The sequence below is a fragment of the Protobothrops mucrosquamatus genome, unplaced genomic scaffold, assembly GCF_001527695.2.
Source record: "Protobothrops mucrosquamatus isolate PMUCROS unplaced genomic scaffold, P.Mucros_1.0 scaffold_36, whole genome shotgun sequence".
NCBI classification, from domain to species: Eukaryota; Metazoa; Chordata; class Lepidosauria; order Squamata; family Viperidae; genus Protobothrops; species Protobothrops mucrosquamatus.
In genome coordinates, this window is record NW_015386112.1 from 340,411 (window position 1) to 364,690 (window position 24,280).

General features: G+C 34.7%; 1 protein-coding gene across 1 annotated transcript in view; it reads left to right on the top strand.

The window, feature by feature from the left end:
* Window positions 1–24,280, top strand: part of B3GNTL1 (UDP-GlcNAc:betaGal beta-1,3-N-acetylglucosaminyltransferase like 1) — a 136,809-nt gene that overhangs the window by 17,109 nt on the left and 95,420 nt on the right. The window contains exons 5-6 of the mRNA XM_015810214.1: window positions 2,314–2,379; window positions 20,513–20,608. Of these exons, the coding sequence (XP_015665700.1) occupies window positions 2,314–2,379; window positions 20,513–20,608 (162 nt within the window). The remainder of the gene's footprint in view (window positions 1–2,313; window positions 2,380–20,512; window positions 20,609–24,280) is intronic.

Sequence of the window (24,280 nt, forward strand, 5' to 3'; positions counted from 1 at the left end):
ATATATTAATACTGGCAGCAATTTATTTCTTATCTAAATAAGAGGTGCAAATTCTGAGGTCAGCTGCAAAATTTTAATTTTAATTTGAACAAATTTAGAATTTTATTCAAATGTTAAACAGACTTGGTAACTCCACAAGGTGAAAAATCAGAAAAACGTTCCTGACTTAACTCTTGCAAAGGTTTCTAAAGTAAGGATTCTGAATCCTTTGAAGACATTAATCATCCTTGGAACAACACCTTTTTCCTGAAGCATATGGGCAGGTCTAAACTGAAATACTCTTTGAAACATTCTCTGATTGTACCAGATTGGCAGTGTTGGTAGCTTACTTCCTCTCAGAATCTTCCATATAGTACTATGTTTTCCCCAAAATAAGACCTGGTCTTTTTTTTTTTTTTTTGGTCTTCTTTTCGGGGGTGGTGTCTTTTCCACGGTCTCACCTTGCAGCGGTAGCACCGACAGCCCCACCCAGCCGGCCCACTTCTTCTGCTGCCTAAGGAAATGCCTCTGCAGCTGAGAATGGTGCTCTGGCCTGCATTTCAGGCCTCTGCAATGAGAACTGAGCTGTGGATTGAATCTGTAGCTCGGTTCTCAGCTGCAGCGGCCTTTCTGAAAGGCCTCTGATGGCGAAATGCGACCGCAGAAGAAGTGGACCGGCAAGACAAGGCAGGTGTTGATTCATGGGAGGCCTGGTGCAATGGTAAGCAGGTACGGGGCATGTGGGGCAGCTCTACCCCTCCACACCCACCCTAGCTTGATTTTTAGGCATGTGCCTGTCTCCAAAATTAGGGCTTATTTTTGGGGTAGATCTTACTTTCAGAGAAACACGGTATTACATTTGCTTCAGCAATCAAAATGTTTTTCTGATGTAATGAAGCAGTGGGATAACATTGCCCTCTTTTATCCATGAAGGAAAAATAAATGAGGACATGTTTACTAAAGCTGTATTTTATTACGTTCCTGAGATTTTTTCTTTCACTTTCTGATTGCCACAAAGTCTATTCCAACTCATTCTGTTGGAATCCGAAAAGGGAGTATACAAGCTGAGATTAAGGCCTGAGCATATTCCTGGAACCATCTTTGTCAGAGAATAGCTGTAGTGGAGTTGTGGCAACATTTTGGTGGACAAGAACTACACTCAACATGGATGGAGTCACATACTGTATATGGGTGGTGTAGAGGTTTGGGGAAAAGATTGAAGTGGCTTTGATTCCCTAAAATGCTTCTCCCATGTAATTTCATTTATATGTAAACACATTTGGTGGACATTTAAACAGTAGCAAAACTAATGAAAATGAGTTTGCCTTTTTATAAGTCTATCAAAGTTTGCGAAGATGAGACACACAGATAATTAAGTAACCTGTTCTGTATAGTGACTAAGAATTCCCGTCTTCAGTTCTAGCTGGTTTGCTAGTTTCAACTTTTCCTGTCTGCAATGATGCTTGCCATAGCAACCATTCATCCAAATTAGTGTGGTAAGCTTTTTGTGGAGTTGTCCTGCCATTGTTCACTTAGCATACTGATGGAAGATTAATGCTATAGTACACCTATTTCTACAGTTTGCATTGGCTGCTTATTTCGTTTTATCCCATTGACCTCATCTGTGTTTTCATCTTTTTCAACTTATGCATGCTATTCTTTCTCTAACTGTTACAAAGTATAAGGAGGGTTGTGGTACAAACTGGAATGTTGGAGTAATTTGAAATTTTATTGCAGAACTCTTCTACTAAGGGTTCCCCATTAAAAATAATTATGGCAGGCTGCTCCCAGATAAGCTATTTTTTTCATTTGTGCTAGTTTATTCAGATGAGTTTTAGGCCTGATGCAAAGGATTCCTTCCTTTAGCCCAACCTTTAACTCCATTAATTTTTAAACTAATGTTTTTATGTCTGTATTCTGTTGATATAAACTGCTCTACTATCATTAAATAAAAAGTGCTATAGAAAAATAGTGCTAGTAATTCAGGCATCAATGTTGTTCCTTTCTCATTTTCTATTATTTCTCATTGTTTAAAATCAAATCTTTTATTATCTGTTTATTATTTTTAAACAATACAAAATGGCACTACACTTCATGTCTAATGTGAAATTTTGATTTTTGACTTTTAATTTTAATCCAATTTAAATCTTAATATTCTGATGGCCAGCTTTCAAATAATTTAGTATCTGGTATGTTTCCAGCTCTTGCATCCTAAGGGGTCCTTGTAATTTTGACTTTAGTATAGAAAATGACCATTGATCTGATAGTCTTTTCTAGTTAATTGTTTCAGATGGATTTTCTTTCTGATTCAGTAATGAATGCCATTTATTTCAGGATGATGTGATGATGCCCCAGAGAATAAGGCTGCAGTGGGAAGCTAATATTAAGTATCCAAGGAATGTGAGTATTTATATTTTGTTGTTAGTAAAACATACAATGAGTTTTAACATAAAAGCTTGGAAAATACTGTGATAAGATTGACTGTATTGGAATGTAGTAGTTGTTAGTGACAGAGGTTCCAGTCCCAATTGTCATTGTCAAGCAAGAACTACCTGTAGTAATAGTGTACAAGTTATACCTGGTGAACGCATGGCTGAGCTCAGGTTTGAAGTAGGCTATATAGTAAAATTAACTGGAACTTTACCTTACAGTGAACTGGATGCAGAAAAAGAAAGCAGTAACAATCTTGATTTAAGATTATTATAGATTATAATAGAGCATCATGTGATAGCTGTAAAACGTTTTACTGCAGCTTGCCATACATATCTGAGAATTCTAGTAGATTACTTAACTGGTGGGCTGATGACATTCAACCTGCCAAATTACAGATTTTTTAATTATAGAATCCTTAAGTTAAAGTAGAACACTTATCAGAGTTGCAGTGATAAAAAACAGGTAATGAATTTAGATGAAATTATAACCATTTTGGTTTGGGTAGATGTTATTCTGCATGTGTGTGTATTTAATTTTAAAAGGCACTCTGCAAAGTTAGGCTGCGTTCTTAGTGCATCTGTAAGCAGCCCTCTTAATAGTGTTTACTTTGGATTGGTTTAGGTTGAGAAGATTGGGCATTCTTGTGAAAGGAGTATAAAAGCTGGATAAAGAGAAAACAAGACTTTTTTTTTGTAAAAGAGTAAGTTGTGGTCCCACCAGATGGAATCCTGATATGTATGGCAGATTGCAGAGGAGTAAAACTTTTTACAGTTATCCCACGTTGTGAAAGAGAAAGTTTGACAAAATAACTGCCAAAACATGTAGCCACTACAGATGGATCACTCTTAATAGGCACTATCATAAAAGATCATCTAAAATTTAGTTATTTTACTAATCTCATTCTGCTGTAGCTTTCAGTAGTTGTTTAAGTTATAAGTATGAGAAGATGTCTTTTGAAGTGAAGAAGCTTTCTTATAAATAAAGGTATAGGAATAGATTATATGAGAAAATATTTTATTGTGATTAATTCTCATTTTCAATTTCATACATTCACAATATGTTCTGACTAGAAACATTTGGCACTTGCTTTCCACAAGTGTCCTTTTGAAAAAGAAAGGTAGCAAAGTAAAGACTCTTTGGGGAGGCTGAAAGAGGGTAAGGCCAGATGGATAATAATAATTCCCTTTTTCTTTGAACCAGAATGAAAACAACAGAAACAAACAGTTTTAGCCCTTAATTTATACCACAATATTGTCATGCCTAACTTGGCAGACATCATAATCAAAGAAATCTAGAGTTGACTGTGTTCTAAAATGAGTTGAATGTGTATATTTTTTTTCTTGTAAATAAAAGATAGATGCACATGTAAATATATATGAGCTTATATTTTGCCAGGTCTCATTTCACTTGTCTGAACATGTTGCATAGTAGGGACATGACAGAAAAAGATTGAATTGAACATATATGTGGCTTGCTCATGATTTGTAGATGTGTACAGCTGTGGCAATTGTTAAATAAGTCTTGTGTATGCTTGACTTGGGTAACAGTTCTTTGTAATGCTCTTGCTTTCTTCTAAGAAGAATTGTGTTTGTCTTTGTCCTGTTTGTTGTCCCATTCTCACTGCTATCTTTTAAATAAAAAGAATGGTATAGGAATATGTACAATGAAAGTATGTGTCCATCTTGATTTGTTTAGATTGTAAAACAATAGGCATCCTACAGTCTTCCTATCATTCTTTCTTATCTGACAAATCCAAAGTGTTGTCAAACTTAGTTTCTTCATTTGGAGGCAACATTACAGTGGACTGAAATGCAACTAAAAAGTTTTACAGTAGAACTTTCTGTTTTATGTGCAATGTTATATTGTAAGCAAAATCACTTTGCTTTTGATGTCTGTTTCTGTTATCTTCTTTATTTGCCTTGTTCCCTTAGTGGATAATGAAGGATGACTAAGTTGCCTGATAGACAAGCAGCTATCTTAGTGCTATTAATGAAGTAGAACATGCACCATCTTGTCCAAGTTTCAGGAGATAGTTTCACCTTTTGCAGCCTGAGAATGTGAACAAGATGCTTATAGTGGTTTATTTCATTGCATGTTTCCTTGGCCCAGGGTAATTTAGGTTATCTGCATGGTCTTAGCTCTCTGGGTCTAAGGAGTATTCAAGACATCATTACATCACAGGGTGGTTTTTTCTAGTATACATTAGTATACTTGAAGGAAAGGGGATGTCCCAGAATTCAAAAGCTTGTGATTATGGTGAATATCTTCCTTTGTGAGGTACCTGAGAGGATCCTAACAAACCAACCATAGATATTCTGGGAGATTTATCTTAAATATATCTCAGTCTTATGTCTGGCCTGATTAATTGCCTTGATCACTCTGATGGATAACATAATAATAATAATAAAGTTGGAAGGGACCTTGGAGGTCATCTAGTCCAACCCCCTGTTCAGGCAGGAAACCCTATACCATTTCAGACAAATGGCTGTCCAGTCTCTTCTTAAAAACTTCCAGTGTTGGAGCATTCACCGCTTCTGGAGGCAGGTTGTTCCATTGGTTAATTATTCCAACTGTCAGGAAGTTTCTCCTTGGTTCTAGGTTGCTTCTCTCCTGGATTAGTTTCCATCCATTGCTTCTTGTCCTGTCTTCAGGTGCTTTGGAGAATAGCTTGACTCCCTCTTCTTTATGGCAGCCCCTGAGATATTGGAACACTGCTGTCATGTCCACCCTCATCCTTATTTTCATTAAACTAGACATACCCAATTCCATCAATCTTTCCTTATATGTTTTAACCTCCAGTCCCCTAATCATCTTTGTTGCTCTTCTCTGTACTCTTTCTAGAGTCTCAACATCTTTTTTACATCGTGGTGACCAAAACTGGATGCAGTATTCCAAGTGTGGCCTTACCAAGGCATTGTAAAATGGTATTAAAATTTCATGTGATCTTGATTCTATCCCTCTGTTAATGCAGCCTAACACTGTGTTGGCCTTTTTGGCAGCTGCAGCACACTGCTGGCTCATATCTAAGTTATTGTCCACTAGGACTCTGAGATCCCGTGTTTGGAAAGAACCTATTACTCTTACCTGGTCACTCAACAGCTTCTAATATCAATCCTTTCCAGTTAAATATACTCACTGGGAACATTATCTTCAGTAAGTTCATTTCTGTACTCTCAGTAAGTCCAGAAAATAACATTTGACAACTGCCACCAGATACTGTATTGTTTTCAATGTTATTTATATAAAGCTAGCAAGCAAACAGGGAAAGTAGTCAGAGGTGAGACAAAAAAGTTCTTTGACAGACTTGCAAGATTGATGTTAGTCTTTTGAGGTAGACCAGATGAGGAAATCAAAGTCATGTAGGCCAATACTATTTATTATAAGGACATAATAATAAAAAAACCTTGCAAGTCTGAATATGCTTCTTTCCCCTTTCCTTTTATCCTTGTAAGAACTAAGGAGAATCTTATCTGAGACATTTTCTTATATTACAGTTCTATCTCAACTATCAAAAAAACTTGTTTTATCTAATTGTTGTCTTGGTTGTAACTCTTTCTCCTGTCCCTCAAGGTCATTCTTTCTGCCTATAAAAAAAGGCTAAAGTTCAAAGTGACTGGTGGCTTGTAAAATATTCCAAAAACAGCCAAGAAAGAGTCTTGGGATATTTTAGCAATAAAGGGAAATACAAAGAGCATATAGTTCATTGCTAGGGAAAAAGGTGATTTGATAATGGATAGTGCTGAGGAGGCAGAATATTTTAATTTTTAATCTGCATCTATCTTCTTGTGTCATCATTGTGGGGCCGGGGTGGGGAAAAACTGTAGTTTAGGGAAGACAAGAAGAGGATAAGAAAAGAATGTAATTAATTAATGTACATCAAAGTATCCTGGGATAGATGAATTATCTTCTTAGATACTGAAGTAACTACTGGAGGTAACTACAGAACTACTCTTAATAATCTTTAAGGACTCTTAGAGGACTGGTGAGGTCAGTGAAGAACGAGGTCTGCAGATTACTTCCTTATCTTCAAATTGGGGAATAAGGAGAAAGAAACTGTAGCTTTGTCTGTTTAAAATCTATGATTTTTTCCTCATTTATTTGTCAGTCATATTTTTATAGCTGCCAGTCTTACATGAAAGTGACTCTGGGTGATGTACAGCACTTAATTAAACAGCTATAAATATATAAAAAACAGGCATACTTAAAATGGTTGTATTTTTTGAACAGATTATCCAGCAACATGTTTATGAGCAGTTGGATATGCACACAGAGTTATTAATAATAATAATAATAATAATAATAATAATAATAATAATAATAATAATAACAACAACAACAACAACAACAACAACAACAACAATAATGTTGGAAGGGACCTTGGAGGTCATCTAGTCCAACCCCTTGCTCAAGCAGGAAACCCTATATACCATTTCAGACAAATGGCAGTTAACATGAGCCAACATGGGGTTGTCACAAAAGTGTTTGCAAGATCAAGCTTAACTCCTTGTTTTATAAGAATTACTTTGGCATGTCATAGAATAGTCTTTGTCAGACTGCCTTGTGCATACGTGAATAAAATGGTAAATATGGGGTAGATCGAGGTCCCCAACCCCCGGTCCATGGACTAGCACCGGGCTGCGGCATGCCAGCAACTGGACCGCACAAACAAGCGAAGCCCCATCCATGGGATGCAGGTAGCACACAAAGCCACGCCCCCTCTGGTCCATGGAAAAATCTTTCTCCATAGAACCGGTCCCTGGTGCCCAAAAGGTTGAGGATCTCTGGGGTAGATGATATATTAGTTGACTGAATAACTATTTTCAAAGAGAGCTCATTAATGAGTCCGCTTAGTTTGGTGGGAAGTAAAATGTAGAATGCCAAAGGTTCTGTCTTGGCTCTGTGCTATTCAACATTTTTGTCAGTATGAATGAGGAGGTTAAAGCATACTCTCCTCAGCACTGAGAAGAGACTAATACTTTAAATAAGAGAGAAGATTAAAAAATATCTGGGCTCTATGAGCTGAAATCAATAGAATGGAACTTAATACTGAGAAATAAAACTGCATTGGATAAGAAAAGTATGAGATGCAAACATAGGATGGTGGAGATCTGATATATTTTATATATCAGAAGACCTCAAAACATTCGGCTATGTTCATTTACTGTATGTTCAAGAGAAAGAAGGTGAAGCAGAACTGAGTACTTCTGATGGAGATATTGGCTAATAGGCTGGATCAAGGGATAGAAATGTTCCATATTATTCTGCAATATTCATTCCATCACTAAATTTTCACATAGATTAATATGCACAAAATATATATTTTACATTACGTAAACCTTTTAGTTTCAATAATTTTTAAAATCATTTTACTTAAGATAAACATTCAGATAAATATTCTTAAAATCTGTTAATTTCAAGGAGTTAGAAAAACAGAAAGACTACGAACTCTGTTATGCTTTTATATAATCTGCTTTCTCTTTAGAATGCTGATATTCTGAGAAGGCTACACGAACAGCATAAAATAAAGGGGCTTCACGAAATCAGGAAGCATTACAATCTGAATAGATTTTTCATCCTGAATGTTCAAGGTTGCATTAGAATTCAAGAAATGTCCTGGTGCTGTATTATCTTTGCTTTAATTTGATTCTGGTATGATTCTTCTACAAAAAAGTGTTCCCATCTGCAATCCTGTGTAGTTTATCTGCTTTGCTGACTAATGAGATTTGGAAAAGCAGCCCTGTTTTCTCTTTTTTTAAAAAAATCTTGAACCAGAACAGTAGCCATTTTAAAAAAAAAATCATAATGATATGAATAAAAAGCCTTCACTACATTTTATCATTAAAATAGAGAAGGTTACCAGTGTTGGAAGTCTAGTGCTTATGCATATTTCCACACCATGCTTAAATTCAGCAGTGTTTGCTTTTCATTAAACTGGGATTTCAAACTTTTTTTTCTTTCAGTTTGGAGTTTCTGCAAAACCACAGTGGATTTTCAAAGCAACTGTTAGTTCAAGTCTGTTCTACATTTTAATGAAACAGTATAAATCTAAACCATTCTCTCTGATACAACTTAGCAATTAAATGTTAAATCCAGTATGCTCTCCACATGACAATAACCACATCTAACAATGATGCTATTATTGCAGTATTACAAAATGGTTACTAAATAGATGATCATATTTTATTCACATGATAAAACCACAAGTGAAGGTACCAACAGAATATTTTCTTTATGTGTTAAGTAGCTAAACATGGGCATTGTAAGATCTTTTATGGGATTCATCTATATTCTTTCAGAATAAATATGTAGATAAATCTTGTTCCAACTTTCTAGCCAAATAATAGCTTTTTATATTATCTGTTCATGGGTTGGATATTTTTTTCAGTGCTTTTAAACTTTTCAATATTGAGAAACTATATTAATATGATACCAGAGTCTTGAAGACTTCAGTTAATCAACACAACAGAAAGTTTCATAAGTTGATAGATTATATTGAGCGTAAATATGGGACCAAAAAATATCATTTGGTTTTTGAGTGAATTTTAGAGTAATTGTTGTATAAAGGTCAGAATAGTTTATTTAGTACTATTTTTAATTATTAAAGTGATGTTATTATTATTGTCTTTAATAACTGTATATTTGTCTAAAAGAGAGTTAAAGGAGGTTATAGATATGTTATCTTAATAGTTGATTAATGTTACTTAGAGTATGATTATTTTATTGTCAACCCTGTGATTGGCTCTGGGAAGTGAGGGGGGAGGGAGGGGGAGTGGAAGGGTGGGTTTGGGGAAGGGGGGATTTATATTGTAAAATTTTATAAAATTTTCAATTAAAAAAAAAGAAAGTTTCATAAGTTTTAATATTAACTCTTTTCCTAGTTAGCTGCTCACATATAGAAAATTAAAAATGCATTTTTTCTGATGCTTCTTTTGGTACGCTTGGATTCCTTGCATATTTATGAAATGAAAAATGAAATTGAAATGGAAATAAAATGAAAAAATTAACACAGATTAACATGAATAAAATGACTTGTAGAGAAATAACATAGGGAAATCTTACTATATTAATTGGAGGTCAGAAAGAAATTAAAATATTAAGTCTTTGTTAATATAAATTTTACCTAGTTAATATGTCTTTTGTTTTTCATTTACACTTGATATTTCAAAAAAATGTCAGGTTTTGGTGTATCACAATTAACAGAATGCTATTTACTTCCACGTTTTTAAAAATAATTTCTATTATTTTAAAGAAATAGATAAAACAAACCCAACTAATAGGTAGTAAGCAGAGAAAAATAAAACAAAATAGTGTAAGAAAAGAAAAAATGTAAGAAAAATAGAAAAAAAAGCAGTAGCTTGTGATATTGTTCACAGTAGTTATAAGTACAAATATATTTTAATCTCTAAGACTACATCACATTACTCTTCTTTGTATTATCTATTCTATCTAATCGTCAAAACCATAAGTCACAAGTTCATTTTTTTTCCATTTTTACACAAAAGGTCCATAAGAGGCTTCCAGTCAGCAGTGAATGTAGATAATGTCTATTTTCTATCAAAGAAATTAATTTATCATTTTCAACAATATCTGTCAACCTTACCAACCATTTCTCCATATTGGGTAGCATCAAATCTTTCCATTTCTGGGCATACAAAATTCTCACTATTTTGATCATATGTTGACATAATCTTCTCATTGGTCAGGTTTTGACAGCACAGAAGCAAAATACTTAGCTGCCAGAGTCTCAGAATATAAATGGGGATGTACTTTGCTCTTACGACCTCACTGATATTCTCTTGTATAGATTATTCATATCACCCTTACTGCTTTGGTGCTCATTATAATTATTGTAAATTGATTTAAGTTAATTTTCATAAAATGAAGGTGCAGTGTCCTGTATTAAGAGGATATACTATACTATCCCTTGGACTGCAAGGCGTTCAAACCAGTCAGTCCTAGAAGAGATCAACCCCGACTGCTCTTTAGAAGGCCAGATCCTGAAGTTGAAACTCAAATACTTTGGTCACCTAATGAGAAGGAAGGACTCACTGGAGAAGGGCCTAATGCTGGGAAAGATTGAGGGCAATAGAAGAAGGGGACGACAGAGAATGAGGTGGCTGGATGAAGTCACTGAAGCAGTAGGCGTGAACTTAAATGGACTCCAGAAGATGGTAGAGGACAGGAAGACATGGAGGAACGTTGTCCATGGGGTCGCGATGGGTCGGACAAGACTTTGCAATTAACAACAACAACAACTATATTATATGTATGTAGCTGCAGCTGCCAAAAAAGCCAACAAAGTGCTAGGCTGCATTAACAGAGGAATAGAATCAAGATCACGTGAACTGTTAATACCACTTTACAATGCCTTGGTAAGGCCACTCTTGGAATACTGCACCCAGTTTTGGTCACCACAATGTAGAAAAGATGTTGAGACTCTAGAAAGAGTACAGAGAAGAGCAACAAAGATGATTAGGGGACTGGAGGCTAAAACATATAAGGAACAGTTGCTGGAAGTGGGTATGTCTAATTTAATGAAGAGAAGGACGAGGGGGACATGATAGCAGTGTTCCAATATCTCAGGGGCTGCCACAAAGAAGAGGGAGTCAAGCTATTCTCCAAAGCACCTGAAGGTAGGACAAGAAGCAACGGATGGAAGTAACCAAAGAGAGAAGCAATCTAGAACTAAGAAGAAATTTCCTGACAGTTAGAACAGTAGAACAACTTGCCTCCAGAAGCTGTGAATGCTCCAACACTGGAAGTTTTTAAGAAGAGATTGGACAGCCATTTGTCTGAAATTGTATAGGATTTCCTGCCTGAGCAGAGGGCTGGATTAGATGACCTTCAAAGCCCCTTCCAACTTTTTTTTAATAATAATAATAATAATAATAATAATAATAATAATAATAATAATAATAATAATAATATTATTTAATATAGCCATTTGTGAAAGCAAGATTTCTTATCTGTTTAAACTTTTTGAGTTCAAATCTTCAGTGGGCAGCTGCTGTGTTAGCTTTACAATGTTCTCCATGTAGACCTGAGGCAAAGGAAATCATTTCAAAGCCAAATCTCTCCTGGAGTTTTCAAGCTGATCGGGTATATGGCTTTGGCCCTGGCCCATCTCTACAGCAGTCATTAACTATAATCATGAACACATGAAAACATGACTTTTCTTCAAAGTAAAATAAAAGGGGGCAGCTTATTGGTGAAATCTTAGAACTTCCTTCTAATTTTCCTTTTGTTTTTACCTGCGGCAGCACTTCTGAAACTCATTTAATTTGCATTCCATCATAATCTAATACAGCTTGCAACTTCTTCATTCCAAGTCACTACGGAATGCTTTCACCTATTATATTGAATTTTTGAAAATTTGTTGCTCCAGATTCCTTTTGACTTCCTCTGAATTGTATCATTTTGTGCTAAACATATGTGTTATATTAAGTTATGAACGGGAGAAGTATTCCTTAAGTCCTCTTAATAATATGAATACCTGAACCTTTTTAAAACTTTAATTGATATACTAAGCTTGATTGCAACTGATGGAAAGAAACATTCTTGCATTCAGTATTGAATTGTGAATAAAGACCAATTTATGTGTCCCAGGATAACGTTGCAGGAGCCAATCTGAGTTGGTCACCGGGATTAAAGGTTTATTCTGTCAAGCTTTTAGGCTCATGCTGGAGCCTATCTTCAGGGAACTTGTCTCTCTCTTCAGAATGTTGAGTTGTCCTTATGTATATTGGAAATAAAAATAAAAAAAAACCTTGAAAAAAGCCAGTAGCTAATCACTTCCATATCACTGGCAAGACAACTGTGTAGAAGTGTTAATATAGTCATTAGGAGCTGAGCTTGATTTGTGAATGTCTATATCTTTCTAATATCTTTGAGTGTTTGTGTTAAATGTTGTTTATTTCAGGCTTACAAGTATCGGTTCACCATTTTGTGGAAAAATACATTCATATATTTTTAAAATCTAACGATGGAATAACTACTCAGAGAAAATGTGAAACCAAAAAATAATTTGATTCTTGTTTGTTCAAGAGTGAATAAGAATGATTCATATTAAATGCAGATCAAATTACATTTCTTTCCACTCCTAATATATGGATAACGTGACATTGGAACAACAAAAATTGTGTATGACCCTGCTTTCATTGTAGTTTTTGGTCTTCTGTCTCTTTATCAGATGTTTGGTGCATGCTACAGGTAGTCCTCTACTTATGACCATTTGCTCAGTGACTGAAATTATGGTGTTGACAGAAGTTGCTGCAGTGGACCTATGGTCACATCAGTAAAATTAAGGTGCTTGGCAATCCACCTGATCTTATGACTTTTTTTGTCTTTCTTGTTGACAGTTGTTAAGTCTAGGTGTTCTGTGGCAGGTGCTTGTCTGTTTGAAATCTAAAGTTCCAGAGCACTTTAACTTCTTCATTTTCTATTACTTTGCCTATTTTATGGTACCACCAGTTGTTGCTTGAAGGCAAATGACATTTCTTAACAGATCTTTCAGTGCATGATTGTTGCTAATTTGTCATAGTCTTACCTGCAGTTAGTCATATGATCTTCCAGCAACTAATTGCTGTAGATTGTCTACTGTTTCTTCAGCTTTTTTGCAAAGGCATCATCTGCTATCTATTGCTGTCTTCTCAACTCTGATTCTGTATGCTTTTGTCTTTAAGGGTTGCTCTATGCAGCCAGAATTTGCCCTTCTGTCTCTTTCTTCAACTTTCCTGCTCTTAGCTATAGCCAGGTTTTGTTGTTATCTGCTCTGCCTGCTAAATTTTTTTTTTTAGTATACTTGCCATGTGTTGTAACATTTTGCCTTGCCATTTCTTTTTTCTGTTCTTTATTTAGTTTTTCTTGTAGGCCAGTTGGTCTCTCCAGTACTCCATAAGAATTCATGGTATATTAGTTTCAGTGCATCTTCTTAACTGTTCATCAGATATTCTTCTAATGCTCTTTTTTCTTCTTCAACGGTCTGGTGTACTTGCAACATTCCACTCCCACCTATTTTCCTGGATAAGTAGAATCAAAATCACTGTGTGGATAAAGGGTATGATTCATTATTTTTCTGGGCTTTTCTATCCAGGCCTCTTAGTTTTATTTTATTTTATTCCAGCTGTGTATTATGTGTTAATTGCCTTGATAGTATTTCATACACTGAGTTTGGAGTTTAAGATCTTCTTTACTCTTATGATATATTTGCTTCTATCCTTCTTCTTGATTTCAGTATGCTTGATGTTGTCAGCTTGAAGGATGTCCAGGTATTTATACTGATTGTCTTCATCCAGACTTTGATATTATTACCATAAAGCATCTTGATTCCTTAATTTTTCACTATTTTTCCTCTGTTGATGGTAAGGATGGCACATTTGTTCAGCCCAAACTCCATTGCAATATCTTAGCTGTATAATATAATATATATATACAGTGTATATATGGACAGCGTTAAGCAGAGATTCTATTTCAAATAGTGTTTTTTTCATACAGCTTCATATGTCCATGTATTATTTTCTGGAAACATAAAATGCAACAGTTGCACTCCTTCTTCCATCTTTAGGCTTTTTGTATGTTCATTACTTAGGCAGCAAGGATTTCAAAGGAGTTCAACACCCACAGTTGAAGGTCAGAATTTCAAAAGGTCTTGGATAGATCAAAGAGGATAGGCCAAACTTCAAAGGAACTCAGTATTTATTTATGGGTCAGGAGCGTATCTGGTAATCTGCTCTTCATTTAGGGATTTAGTTTAGCATTCATTCTTGATAAAGTTGCATTTTACCTTTAGGAGGTGATTTGAAAGAGAATTATAAATTTGGAGTTTGGATACAGGCCACAGACCCTTACAGCCTGGACATAAACTATTTCAACTTCTTCCTTCAAGACGACACTATAGGGCAGGGGTAGGCAACCTTGGCTCTTTTATGACTCATGGACTTCAGCTCCCAGAATTCCTGAGCCAGCCATGCTGAGGGGAAAGGGAGATGTTTCCAAGCTGAGCCATGCTGGCTTAGGAATTCTGGGAGTTGAAGTCCAGGAGTCAGAAAAGAGCCAAGGTTGCCTAACCCTGCTATAGGGCATCGCACACTAGAACAACTAGACACAAGGACAGTTTTTCCCTCCATGCCGTCACTCTGCTTAACAACTAATTCCTACAAAACTGTCAAACTACTTAGCAGAGCTGTATTACTATTCTCATATTTCCTATTACCTATCCTTATCTTCTTACGATTATAACCTTGTTGCTTGTATCTTACAATTTATATTGTTTTAGTAACCTACTATAATTAATGTTGTTTGCTTAACTAGTATTCTATGACTATCACTAACTTAAGATTTATGATGAAGTGTTATATTTTATGATTTATGATGAAGTGTTATATTTTATGATTTATGATGAATGTATTTTTATGTTATTTATGATCATGATTTATCACTATTACTTGTATGTACACTGAGAGCTTATGCACAGGAGACAAATTCCTTGTATGTCCAACCACACTCGGCCAATAAAGACTTCTATTCTGTTCTGTTCTGTTCTGTTCTGTTCTGTATAGCTGTACTGTATAGCTTAAGGAAGCTTCCTGATCACATGTGATTTGCATCGTGTATTTGCTTTGACTTGGTATTTTTTGAAACTTCTTCTTTCAAAACATATTTTGGGATCTTTTTTTAAATAGTGGGCTTTCAAATGAAGTCCCATGATATTCTTAAGATAGAATTCCTTATAAAATTACAGTCTGATCTGCAGTGGTTTTTATAAGGCAAATTTATTAATATTTTTTGTAGTTGTTCCAAGATATCTTTTGTTCATAACAAAATTACTAGTTACACAACAAAAGACTGAGATGGATAGTTACGTATTTCTCAGAGGTTTAGAAAGTTTAATAGATTATAGTGAAATGATTAGCATTTTGTAGCATCTTCATGTCATTTTTTTCTATTGTAGGTTTTAATACAAAGAAGTTGAGGCAGAGGTTGTTAGGGTTTGGTTGTATAGCACTGTTTCTTTAGTTTAACCTTAAAACACTTAAAGTAGTTTAAATTCAGTGGTAGGCTCTTAATGTTTTTCTTTAAAACTGATATTTTGATGCTGGTAATTGCTTCTTTGCTTTCTTTTAATTCCATTAGTGGTAAATACAGAAAGAAAAATAAAAAAATGTGAATAGAATCATGATCATGGAGTAAAAAGTAGATGGAACAATGCATGAGATTTTCAAATTCAAATAATTGTAGTTATATTGCTTAAAATAGCTCTTTGGTTGTTCTTAGAAAGGTGGTATAAATTACTTTTAATTTAATTTTAAGCGAATAAATTCTGCTTTTTATAAATTTTAACAGAAAGGTTTCACATTTAGGAATTGCAAGAGTTATAACAAATTGTTGGAAAGTATGTTGGAATGTCGTGCAACTGTTGGTTCTTTTACTTGGTGATAGAAGATAGTGGTTAATATTCATTTTCAAGGGGTTGTTAATCTTCATTATTTTAACCAAGAGATGGTAAGATCCTAATGGAATTTATAGATGACAGAGTTACTATTTTTACACAATGCCTAAAACTATTGATTTAACAGATTGTCACAACATATATAATTTTTTAAATAGTTTTTGGTAGATGATGAGATCCTACTATTCTCAAGAATAGTCAACACACTAGGTTTCAAAAGTGGGCAATCAATAGAAGTAATTCTTTAGTCAGTAACCAGCAACATGACAAAGAGGTTTTTCTTTCAGATTCAACAGAAAATTTAGGAATGATATTTTGTTGAAGGAGACTTTTCTTATATCTTATCGAAAAAGTAAAACCCAGCAATCAGAGAAAGTTGTTGAAATTCTGATTGAATAAAAATGTTCCAATGAGCTTTTTTAAATAGTATAAGGGATTATAGTTTCTTTCAAAAGTTGTTTGTTACCTGTGAACAAATCATGTAACCTCTGGAATTTTTTATCATGATGAGCTAAGATACAGGGAACAAATGGTAGGTATCAAACTTCATATGCATTTTTTCTCATCCCATAGTAGAATATTATCTATTTTCTGTATTTTGATCCTTCTCTTAAATAATATTGGGATGCTTAAGTATTAGAATAATTCTCAATAGTTCTATATGTTTTACTTTAATATTTAAATGGACACTGAATATTGTAACTAAGAACAGCAGATCAGTTTCCCCAAATAATTACCTTAAATTGTAGTATGTTGAAATATGTTATTTTGAGAAGAGGCTTAAAATATATTAAATAAATAGAATTTTAAAGTTGTTAGTCTGAATAACAACTAAACAATAATAAACCCAATATGGAAATCTTCTGAGCTGTAATATCTTTGGATATTAAGTTGTAAGGACTATGTTCATGGACAAGCTGTAATAATGTCTGTATTATGTGAATATAATATCATATGAATTGGTTGCCATACTGAAAATTAACATAACTAGATGAGAGAAAAAAGTGGTGGGCTATATGGGACATACTTACAGATCTCCTGATTAGAGGAGGATGGAAATTAGTATTCATTGTGATGCCTTTCATCTGTTCAAATCTGTGCTCATGCATGCAAACACACAGACACACAAATAAATTTCTTTTGGGAAAACTATGGAGCCTTAATATTTCTGAGTTCTGTTCTTTGTCCACTACTTCATGCTTAGTAAATCTTGTTAATAATTCAGCAACTTTTTATGATCGTCTGTTAGTTCTGAAACAGAAAGTTTTAAAATGGGTTTTCTTCTGAATATGCTGCCTTTTAGAAATGTATTAACAAAAATGCTTGATAGAAATCACTGATAATTAGCTTTTCTTAAAACCTAGTTACTTTTGTTGATCTGATCCACAAACAGCTAGTGGATAACAATACCTTGTGCTTTCTAGAAGCCTTAATATGGTTTCTTGATATTTTAAAGATACGAACGTGGCTACAACCTGGCTACTTTTCATTAATGTCTTTAATAGTTTGAGTGGACTAGCTTATACATTGTACTTTAATTGGAAATCTGGCTTTAAAAAAGCCACAGCTAAGACTAATCTGTCACCTCCTGGCAGCTGTTCATTAATTTGTATTTGTGTAGCTTTGGCCGGGTCAGTCTGCTTTGTGTACAAAAGCTAAGCTTTCTTATCTTTTTCTAAAGAAATGCCTTTCAGATCAGCAGAATTGTGTTTGCCCAGCACTTCCTATTTGTTTTCATCTATTCTTCTGAATTACCCCATATATAATTCTCATATTCGTCTGATTTATTTTATAAAACTCATGAAATAAAAATGAAGGTAAAAGAAAAAAAAACTTCTAGGTACAAGCAATATCTTATTCTTAAATGAAAAAATCTGCCATTAGTTTAGAATGATCTGTGCTTTAAAATAATGCTTCTTTAAATGGATACGATATCATGGAAGCCTTATTCTGATGGAATATGAGCAAGCAGTGCTTTTCTTGTTATAAATATTTAGTATAATTCTTATACAGTGACTCCTTCCACCTTCCTTCAGTGTCTCAGTATTTTTATTTAATAACTGATTGGATTGATGGCAACTGATATGCTCAAATCAGAGTACTTATATGATACTGCAAATAATATACGTTCATTATATTTGGTGGTTTGTAATTTGTAACCCCAGTACGTACTGAGGATGAAAATTCTACAGGTAATCTTTGACTTAAACAACTGCATGTTTAGTGACCGTTCAAAATTACAGCAATTGAAAAACGTGATTTTCAACCGTTCTTCACACTTATGACCATCACAGTATCCCTGCAGTTATTCATCAAAATTTGGGCACTCGGAAACCAGCATGTATTTACAATGATTGCAGCATCTTGGGGTCATGTGATCGCCATTTGCATCCTTCCCAGCCAGCTTCCAACAAGCAAAGTCAGCGGGGAATGTAACATACCTTGATATCAGAAACATACCATGATGTCAGGGGTTTTCTCAAGCTCTTTGAAACAGAGAATAATATTCTTGCAAAATCCTTTATAATTAGAAGAGGAATTAGCGTTCAGAAATCTCAGCAATTGAATACTTTCACTTTAGCACCCAATTTATTTTTAAGTTATTAGGGCAGGAACTTCTTCATTCTCTCAGTAAAAACTATTTGAAGAACAAGAGAATTGACTAATGGTTTTTCTTAATACTGGAGGAATGTGCAGGTGTTCTGAATTTTGCAAATCATTATTTACTTTCTAAGGTTCTGAATAGTCTCTGATAGATACATTTGACAGAATATACTGTAGCATTTTAATAAGCAAACTAATTAATTAAATGTGAACTGGTAACAGTTAAATAGTTACATAGTAGCTGACTGAAACAAGTGAAATTTCAAGAAGAATACTACAAAATTAAATCTTTGATACACCTTAACATTTATATCTCTTATTGGGATTATGAAGTGTAGTAAATGCTTATCAGATTTGCCACTAACATAACTTTGGATGAGATAGTAATATCAGAGAATGGTAATTAAATTCAAGCTGATAGCATAGAGTAAAATGTTGAAAATAACAGTGAAAATTCACAGAAAGATGCAAAATTATTTACTTAGAAAGCAAATCAAGTGCATAAATATAGAATAGGTAAAATCTGATTTGAATTGCTTACTCTGAGGAGTGAGTTGGATGCAGTGGTCTGAATGGTCTTTCAGTTGCATGGTTATATGAAAAACTAATTTCATGTTTCAGTTACTATTATATGAGGGCAATTTGGAAATAAACCTCTGTTTGGTTATCAATGACAGACATTCGCAGATACAGAACTTTTATTATACACATTAGAAAACTACAATATTACATTACTTTTCGACATAATCGCCATTCAAATTGAGGCACTTGTCATAAAGTCTTACAATGTTTGAAATTCCTTAGTAGTAGTCGCCCAACACCAAATCTGGGCTATGGCGGGGGGGGTCATCAAAAATATCCCAAAGGAACTGCTTCAAAAGTTCTTAGGTGCATCTAGCAGTGTGCAGGCGAGCATTATCATGAACCAGCACCACATCGGAAGTGCTGCCATAGAAAATCCCGCCAAATGTGAAGATGCCAAAGGAGTACTGCTGGTGAAGTTCATGGAGCGTGGTTTGACCATCAGTTCAGAAGTCTACTATAAAACGTTACGAAAACTCAGACGAGTCATCCATAACAAGCATCAGGGCATGCTGACTTCTGGTGTAGTGTTGGTTCATGATAATGCTCGCCCACATACTGCTAGATGCATCCAAGAACTTTTGAAGCAGTTCTGTTGGGATGTTTTTGATCAACCCTCTCATAGCCCAGATTTGGTGCCCAGTGACTACTACTAAAGAATTTCAAACCTTGTAAGATGTTATGACAAGTGCCTCAATTCAAATGGCGATTATGTTGAAAAATAATGTAATGTTGTAGTTTTCTAATGTGTATAATAAAAATTCTGTATCTGCGAATGTCTGTCATTGATAACCAAACAGAGGTTTATTTCCAAATTGCCCTTATACTTTTAAGCTAAATCTGCCATATAGATAACTTGTTTTTAATTTTGGAAAGAAAATATTTTGTAATAATAAATAATACATAAATTAGCTAATAATTTATTGTTAAGCTAATAAATTGTCATGTGCAATAACTTGTAAATGATGGAAAATAGTACAAAAGAAACATTAATTGTATATAGTATGTATAATCATTGTAATTATTTTTAGATTTATTTATTTGTTAAATTTATTTGTTGCTTATCTCATCATGGAGCTATTCCAGGTCGTTTACAATAATAAAAAGGAAGAAAAATGAAAAGGCCTGTAAATAGAACAGAATATTGAAAACATATCCTTCATTTTCTAATGTTGCTAATATTGCATAATAATATTGCATAATAATAGCTAATCAGTTGCTAATATTACAACTATTATAGTGATGTTACACTATGTTGTGAAAGGTGTGGTAATACTGATTTTGACCCCATTAAGATAAAAATCAATGACATGAATCTGATTTGCCAGAATCTTAATGCAATCTTCTGTAGTTCAAAAACTTTTTTTTTTAAAAAACAACAACACCTTCAGCATATTTTTTAAATACTTTCCCCATTTTTGGTTGTGTTATCTGCATTCGTGAAAATCTTTTTGTTTCTATTTTCAGATTATAGGTTGCCAAATTAAGAGAGAACCAGCAGAAGCAACTCAGCGCTATACTAGGTGGATCAATAATTTAACACAGGATCAGCTTCTTACTCAGGTATTTGGGTATATTTGTACAACTGAAAATTAGACTTTATTTTCCGATTTATATTGTACATAATTTGATATTTGCTTTGTCTGCTTTGAACAGACAAACCATCTGAAAGTAGGACATAATCCCATTCTGCTCACACATTGTTTCTTTCTGTACATCCCTCTTCAAAATATGCACTGTACATCTCTAGGATAGATTTGGATGAGTGGGGTTAGGGAAGAAATAGAAATGAGATAATCTCTTTCTTCCAGATCCACTGATAGAATTCTGTCAGCAGAAAATCTGAGCTTGATTCTGCTTAGAATAATACAAAGGCATGCATACATAAGTAAGTGGATCAAAGCAGCATTTCAGGGAATGAGGAATAGCCAAATATGAATTAAAATTGTTAATAAAAACTATACATACATAAACAGTTTGTTAATTATCTTCTTAGCTTTATTTAAAATCATGTGCAACCATAATTAAGATTCTAACATAATTAAAAGTGCATAACTTTGCATTTTATTAGATGTTATGGGGAAGCCAATTTGTAGTAGCATAGTTGGTTAAGGTGACATAAGTCTCTATGAAACCATAATGCTTATTTGTGATTCTGCATCAGTTATTCTTCTTTGACTCTGAAATCATTTTTGGATTTTTGTAGCTCATGTTAAGGATGGATGTGGATGGGTGCTAAGGATGGATGTGTGTATGGATGTAACCCATTTTTTGCTATTTTTAAATTGCTTTAGGATATGAGAATGCAGAATAGAACTGTGGTTGGTAAATTCAAAGAGAGAAAGAGAAAGCAGAGAGAGAGACCGTCTTTCTGATTCCTTTTGAGGTTGCTTCCAATAACTAGATAGAAGAACTGATTTATTTCAGTGTTACCTTACTGTCTCTAAACTTTTTGTCACCAAAGTCAACCAAAAATCCTATTACAAAAAGTAGTAAAAGCAGAAAAACACCATTACAAACCCTTGCTTTGTACCATTCCCCTTTAGTATTTATTTAGAAAATGTATTGGCCTCCGACTCACTGACAGTGACTCCGTGTGTCTTACAGAAATAAAATCCTAATACGAAACCCAATTAACCCCTCCTCCCCCCACCAGCAACAAGAATCAACCCAATGTGATGTCTCTTTTGTTACACATTTAACCTGCATAATATTCTGGAAAGTTCTATAGCTTCACTGTAATCTACCAAATGTCCTAGGCCCCCCATTTTGAAGAGGAGAGCAATTATGTTGCTCTTGCTTCCCTTCCTCTTCCCTCCCTTCTTTTGTCCCTAAAAGAATCCTTGTTTGTAACCTAAATTTCTTTTATTACTTATCTCTATCTCATTTTCTTCCTTGAGGCCTATGGCCCTACACGTATTATTTTCAAAATGTTCTGACAGTGAGAACAGGCAGGCAGTCAAAACTATTTGTTCAGCCATAAGTACCAATCCTCTCACCTCTCTACCTCCCTCAGGGGCCATAAAAGCAGCAAACATAACCTTCACTTTCAACTGAAATAGAACTCCTTTCGACTATACTATTGTTATCCAGGAAGTATAAGATATTGAAGCACTGAAAGCCTAGTTTGATCCTTTCTCCCCAGGGTAGAAGTTGTTCCCTATCTTGATTACAGTTCCCTCCTTAAGAGCTCCCAGTATTGACCACACCAAATAAATTCTTCTCATCGCAGCCTTGAATATTAATAAAGCATAGATTAAATGCTGATAAGATAATTAGGAAGACTGACATTGGGTTAATTTCCATGTAGAATTCTTGGTGCTTAAAGATCTAGATCATTTGGGAGTTGGGTATCCAGTTTGGAATTGCTGCTATTGAGATGCTTTTATAAAACAATGATAGGGGTAGGGGTTTCTTTCGTATAGGTAATGACATTGTTTGATATCAGGAAAGCATTAATTGTCTCAAACAGTCTAAGAACCATTTCCTTAGATGGATATCCAGTTTGTTCAGGATGATAGTTAGATTACAGCTTCCTTTTTATCTATTTTATTATTTAATTGCGTAGCTCTTTGATGGATCCCTGTGGAGATTCTCACATCCAGGTCATGGTTGTCCCAAAGGTTCTTTTTCCAAAAGGCAACTGGATTTTCTTGGTGTTTCCTTTGAAAATGTTTCTTTTATCATTCTGAGAACTGAACAAACTGCTTGGATGAGAAGTGAAATGATTTCAAAAAAAAAAAAAAGCAAAACCTTTGTGACTTTGATAGATACCATTCTACAGGTGGAGAATTCAATCTAACTCTGATACTAAGATAGCAATTTCTGATCCACCTGCTTGTGATATATCTTTTATAATATTAAAAATAAGATGTCTGTCTGTTTAGGGACAACTTTAATATTTGATAGTTATTTATTAGATTCTGTCCCTCTCGCCTCAAAGGGACTCTTATAGAATGCTTAAGATGTTGTTTAGATCTTTAAAAAATTATTAACCAATTACTAGTTTATAGTAAAATTTTCTCAATTTCTGAACTCTGAATTTACACCAAAGCACTGTATGATACTGTGGTTTTAAAATATTTGGGGCCAACTATCTTCTGTGGCAGATTATATGTTTGTAATCTGCCTTCATTTGCTTATTAATCAGTGGTTATTCTAAAAGTACAGTTTGTTCAGCTACCTCATAGTTTGAGAAGTAATATAATCACCAAGGAGGGGAGGAGGGCCATACATGGCTTCTGTGGTGAGGCAAAATGTTAGCCATGCCTTAGCCCCAAAGGAAATGCGAGTGGTTGTAAGGCATCCGGAATATGAAGAAGGAGGAAGTGGTCTGCTTCAGGCTGCTGCAGAGCTTTTGGGCATTACCCTGTGGATGAACTGGCTTCTCTGATGTGGGAAAGTGCGATCTGATCTTGCAGAAAAACAAGCAGCATGCACGTTTCAAAATCTACTGTCATATGCACATGGCTAACAAACAGAGCAAAACGAAATGCCGTGTAGGAGTTGCTGCTTTCTTAAAAAGAGCTTATTGAAATAGAAACTCCGTAAAATGGTTAGCTTTTGTTATTTATGGGGAATTTTCTTCAATTTTTCATGCTAGCCCACATTTAAATTACTTCACACTTATAACCAGCACCTGTTATCAGAAGGAAATCATTCATATAAAGCACTTTCGAGATCTATAGGACTGTTAGCTTCAAGGTTGTGTTTCTGCTGGTAGTAGATTAAAGTTTATTTTATGAGGGAATATTTTAGTGGCTACTCTGAAAGAGTGAATGAATGATCCTGCAATGGAATTTAAAAGCAAAAAAAACCCCAACCCTAACCACTAACCCCGTGATGGCGAACCTTTTAGAGACTGAGTGCCCAAACTGCAACCCAAAACCCACTTATGCATCATCGAGTGCCGGGTGGGCGTGGCCCATTGGGTGGGTGTGGCTGCCGTGGTAACGGCAGACTGGGACTAAAAAGTTCAATCAATCAGTTCCAACTTTGCAAGATTTTTTTTTCACGCGAGAAGTTGAAATTGACTGATTGAACCTTTTTTTTTTGCACACGGCAAAAGGTTTTATAAAACCTAGCTGAAGGCCTAGGACTGGGGCGACGGCGCACATGCCCACAGAGAAGGCTCTGAGTGCTGCCTCTGGCACCTGTGCCATAGGTTTGCCACCACTGCACTAACCAATCAATCAACAAAAAAATCCTCATGGTGAAAGTATCCTCTTTTTTGTT